Here is a 5,364-nt window from a genome sequence, read left to right on the forward strand (position 1 = left end):
TACTTTTCTTTCTTTAATGGTTATGAATTATGAACTTTGTCACTTACGAAATGTATCCCTTTTGGGAGTGAATTGCAGAATAAGTTAAAGCTAGATGTGATTCTCGTTTGAATGTGATACATTTATAGAGCTGATGACAAAATGAATATGTAAAAGGGTGAAGCTTCAATGTATTGTTCTTAGAGATATTGCAAAATAAGTTAAAAGCAAGATTAGATTCTATCTTGAAGATGACGGATGACCAAATGCATATTCCATGGACCTCATGCTCGGTCTAAAGATGCATATATCTTTATCAAAACTGATTTTGCTCGGAGAGGCTTCGTCTGTGGCTTGAATATAGGTAGCCGAAACATGCTATAATAAGGGTGGTAAAATTTTGTTTTTCTTGAAAAATGCATATCATCAATGCCTAGAAACTCAAAGCATTTGACAATCAGATGACGGCAAATCACATTCTTGGAAATGGGACGTTTAATCTAATTACAAAATATATCTCAATTGCAACACAGTAAAATCGCAAGGCACTTTCCCATTGATTGTTAGCACCCTAATCTGAGGTTTCAGAGAAAAGGAAGATGTGCCTTTCCTCTTCCATACACTTCTGGCTCTAGAAAATATCAAAACACCCAAAAATTATACTACAAGCCTTACATACTGTCTTCACACAACCCCTGTAATAAAAGTGGCATTGCAACCTCAATCCATATAATAGTTGAGGCAATCAGGGAGAGGATATGACAGCATATCATCTACAACGCTGCTTGCCAGTATTCAATGGAGAATCTCTGATGCTCTTAGAATGTGCACTTGCAAGCTGTTGAGTTCCGTCTTGTTTTTTCTTGCGTCTACCTTGCTGAGATAAACGAGAGTGATAAGACAAGATAGCAAGGTCATTGAGATCTTGCAACGGAGTGAGGACCTTCACAACTTCATCCATTGAAGGGCGAGATTTGGGGTCCCTACTGAGGCAGTTGTAAGCTAACTGAGAAACTTTCTGAACTCCTTTGAGGGAATAATTCAGCTCCAGACGAGGATCAACAATTTGATAAAGCTTTCGCTTGTCAGCCAAATATTGCCGAGCCCATGCAACAAGATTTTGTTCCCCACTAGGACGCTTCTTGTCCATTGATCTTCTGCCTGTCAAAATCTCAAGCAGCACTACGCCAAAGCTGTAAACATCACTCTTAGACGTCAGGTGTCCTGGAAAAGAAAAGGGCATAGTTTGATATTCTTAGGTCCCCAAATTTCCAGTGATACAGAAAACTCCACTAAACCACTTGCTTCTAGACAAAGACCTAAAGCATCTGAACTCAAATACTATATGTCAGGTTTGGTGCACGAAGAGTTGGATAGTGAATGCCAAATAACATTATACTCATTAGATCAACATGTTGAATATGTACAATACATGTACAAAATATGGTGAGAAAAGAGGGGTACTTCAATTAAAGAAAAATTTGTGTTCAGTGTGTCTCTGTGAATGTTACGTGCCACACAACTCGCGCAAGAACAATATTCTTGCACAGCTGATAGAGAAAATTTTTAACAAAATGCCTATTTGCATGAATTTGCACACATAATTCCTTCTACATTGGTGTGTAGAGATTCAAACCATTTTTAATGGCGACTCCAAATCCTCTAAAAGGTCTAGTGCCAAGCCAGAGTCTATGGTTCATTTTGTTCAAACACCTCCTGAAATGTCTCACCTGTCATAACATACTCTGGAGCCGCATAGCCATATGTTCCTACAACCCTAGTAGAAACATGTGTTTTGTCCCCTTGAGGGCCTGCTTTTGCAAGACCAAAATCTGAAAGTTTGGCATTATATTCCTGTTGAAGTAATTCCATACTAAGAACTCATTTAAACTGAGGACAGAACAAAACCAATTGGTAAAACTTATCACTCACATACCGAATCAAGCAAAATGTTGGATGTCTTAAAATCTCTGTATATGACTGGTTCTGAGCCACCATGTAAAAAGGCCAATCCTTTTGCAGCGCCAAGTGCAATCTTAATTCTATTGGACCAAGGAAGAGGTATAGTCCCTTCAAAAGTATAAACACATCAGCATATGTGTCATGCAAAAATGTGGTGGTATCATTGAAACAAGAACAAGAAGTTAGCGGTGATGCTGACTAAAACAAGTTATGCTAAAGGCATCACGCTAGTTACTCGTTCTTAATGCTGAGAAGGGACTTAAAAGAGTTGCTCTTAATGCTTAAAAGAGACTTAAAAGAGTGACCTGTACCGAGTGGACATATAAAACAGAGGAAGATGCTTAGATAAAAATCCTGAACTTCAACATTGTAGCCTCAGCCCAAAGGCAAATTCTTTAACCGTCCTAACACTGATGTCGCATTATAAGAGAACTAGTTCAAAGAATTTAGAGAGAAAATTGCCAACTCACTTCGAAAAAGATGATTTTCAAGACTACCACGAGTCATGAATTCATAAACAAGCAGACGCTGATCATCTTCAATGCAGTAGCCAATAAGCTTAACAAGATTAGGATGGTGAAGCTGCCCAAGAAAGTCAACCTCAGCCTGCATTAAGAATAATTTCAATACGTTAAACTCCCAGTTTTAAGCATCTAATAAATCTTCTCTCACCGTCATTAGTCTACTAACCCAAAATCACATATTCTACTAACCACCCATTCTCTATGGCCCTGAAGACCATCTGGCTTCAAGCTCTTAACAGCAACTGTAATTCCCGACCCGGGTTTTGCCGGAGCTGTCCCATTTTCTTCAATCCATCCTTTGAAGACATATCCAAATCCACCCTCCCCAAGAATACTATCAGGCCTAAAATTTCCAGTTGCTGATTTTAGCTCCTGAAAAGTGAACTGAAGCAGCTGGCATGGTGATTTTTCATCTGTAGGAGCTGGATCAGGATTATCCGAGGACAAGTGAGCTTCATTTGGAGCACATAGCTCCCGATTACTAGCATTCAAGTATCGCGTCTCAGTAGCTGCACGAACAGAAGAATGAGATACCTTTCCTTTCTTTTTTCTTTCCTTCATCACAATTCACAAGTCTTGAATACATAAAATACTATGCAAATTTAGCTTTGGTGAAAACTTGAACAAGTCTAGCAAAGTATAAAATTTTGTCAAAGGTAAGACTTAAGTGCGTTCCATTGGGAACAGAAGGCTTCTAGGATTCATTTGAACTCCAAATATAAGAGCTTTGTGACTAAAAAAACTGATCTTGGTGAAGGAATCAGCAAGAACAGATCTGTTATTTAAACCACAACCCCACAATGATTTCATGTTTCGAATTTCTTTCATAGCAGAGCATCGCCAAAGCAACAGTACAACATTAATTATAAAATATGTCAGAAGAAAGTCAGAGAGTGAGATAATAAAGAAGATAAATTATTCACATCACAGAAAGTAAAATAACCATACACAACACACACACACACACACCAATATCAGCTTTAAAAACTAGCATAAACATTAAGGACTTGCAAGACAGTAACAGAGAAGCAATTGAAAAGAGAAAAAAAAAAAAAAAGAGGTACCTGCATCATAAACAAGACTAGTACGAGGAATAGTGTTAGCAGAGTGATTAGAAGCAGAGGACTTGCAGGAACCTCTAACGCCGCGTTTAAGAAAAGCCCAGCAACCGCACTTGGTTTCCATGAAATGAAAGATTAATATTTTTTTTATTCGTTTGTTAATTGTAATTTCTATGTTTCGTTACATGTTGCAGTGAGTAGTAGTAATTTACATATATAATTGCATGATAAAACAAAGTGTAAACAAGAGGAGGAGGAGGAGGGGACTGGCCATTGGTTTAATAGAAGAAGAAAGAGAAAAGAGAAGTGAAGTGAGAGGCAAAGAAAAGAAGTGAAATGATAGAAAGAGAGGAAGAAAATAAAAATAAAAAATAAAAAATGCTAAATGTTAAAAACGGTGATGCTGGTTGGAGATTGCAGGCATCATCATCATCACCATCATCGCAGTGTGTACAAAAAGAACTTTTTTCCCACCACCTTTTTTTTGTGGGGGATGGGGGAATTAGCCCCCTCAGGCCCCTCTCTCCCTTAACTCGGTGGAAATTACCAAAAAGATGTTGTGTAGGAAATTTTTGGCAAATAAGGAGAGCCGTGGATGGAACCTAAGACTCAATTAATTACTCTGGTTAGTGGGTAATATATATTATATCAAGACGTGGGTCGTGAGTTTAAACCTCTTTTAAAATTGCATGTTTCGTTAATTAATATAAGGGAAGCCCGGCAACACCTTTTCCCAAAAATATATTTGCATTAGGATTGAGACAATTAATTATTGATTATTTTTATTGAGAGACCTGTATCAAGTGAGTTATAGCTTTAGTTCCACTGGTAGCACCTTGAACAATGCTCTTAGGCTACCCTTTTGTTTTAGTAAGTTTGAGAATTTAAATTTTTATTTTTTTCCTATCTTAATAATTTGAAGTGACAATGGTGGGAGCCAATTTTGTCAATTATTATTATTAGTGTGTGTGTGTGTGTATTTGGCCCATATATTGGACTGATGGTGACTGAACTTTCATGCATATTATTTCGGTTAACCTAGTTTGATAATAAACTGAGATCATTGCTCCTGCAAACTGCATAATAGACACATAAAAGAGTATCGTATAACAAAATTAAAAAAAAAAAAGTGATCACAATACATAACAAAAAGCAGTAGTTGCAAAGAATCCCGATGATCTTATCTTCCTTCACTTCAAACCCCAGTGTATTAACAAACAAAAATAGGCCTATGTGATAATATTTCATAATTTTTGTGAAATAAAAGTCAATAATTGAAATTTGCATTTTGGGCAATAAGAAGGCACTAAAACGCAATTTAGATAGTGTTTTACAAGAACAAAAAACCAAAAGGAATAGGAATTAATGGGTGGTGATAATGATATTTCAATCCACTAAAGTACTCGCCATACCTATTTGTTATTAAAAAAAATACTCTAAAATTTAAAAAATAAGATTTTACTCAATAAATTCATTAAAGTACCAAACAAGCCCTCTAATAGCTTTATTCTTATTTCGATATATTTTACCAAATAAATACATTAAATGCATATTTAGTGTGACTTTTCTAATTGTTATAAGTGCTTGTCTAATCCTATAAGTTTTTTTTCAATTTTTTTAATTATTATTTGGTTATTTTTTCAATAGAGCTTTTGAATATTAAATAAGTTATTTTACCTCTACTAGCAAAAACTCAAATTTTAAACTTCTGAGAATAGAGGTTGAAAAGTTTTTTACAATATTAAAATATCTAAAATATCATTTACTTATTTGATAATTTCGTCTAATTCCTTTTCATTACATAACTTAAAATAACTTGCTTATCAAAATAATTCTAA

At 35.6% G+C, this 5,364-nt stretch overlaps 1 protein-coding gene across 1 annotated transcript; it reads right to left on the reverse strand.

The window, feature by feature from the left end:
• Positions 1-512: 512 nt before the first annotated feature.
• LOC102622148 (serine/threonine-protein kinase PBL34) lies at positions 513-4,040 on the reverse strand. The gene is made up of 6 exons (XM_006474358.4): positions 3,530-4,040; positions 2,655-2,974; positions 2,412-2,547; positions 1,916-2,049; positions 1,710-1,833; positions 513-1,203 (listed from the first exon to the last, which is right to left on the reverse strand). Exons 1-6 carry the CDS (start codon positions 3,648-3,650, stop codon positions 749-751), a joined length of 1,290 nt encoding a protein of 429 aa, XP_006474421.1. The 5' UTR covers positions 3,651-4,040; the 3' UTR covers positions 513-748.
• Positions 4,041-5,364: the final 1,324 nt, after the last annotated feature.

This window comes from Citrus sinensis, chromosome 9, assembly GCF_022201045.2.
Source record: "Citrus sinensis cultivar Valencia sweet orange chromosome 9, DVS_A1.0, whole genome shotgun sequence".
NCBI classification, from domain to species: Eukaryota; Viridiplantae; Streptophyta; class Magnoliopsida; order Sapindales; family Rutaceae; genus Citrus; species Citrus sinensis.

Bases quoted from the DNA above. Each gene is read 5' to 3' on its own strand.
- LOC102622148 (XM_006474358.4), bottom strand. From the start codon at position 3,650: ATGGAAACCAAGTGCGGTTGCTGGGCTTTTCTTAAACGCGGCGTTAGA. The intron at 2,548-2,654 runs GTTAGTAGAATA...TTCTTAATGCAG, and splicing joins AGGGCCATAGAGAATGGGTG to GCTGAGGTTGACTTTCTTGG. The intron at 1,834-1,915 runs GTATGTGAGTGA...TTACTTCAACAG, and splicing joins CCAACATTTTGCTTGATTCG to GAATATAATGCCAAACTTTC.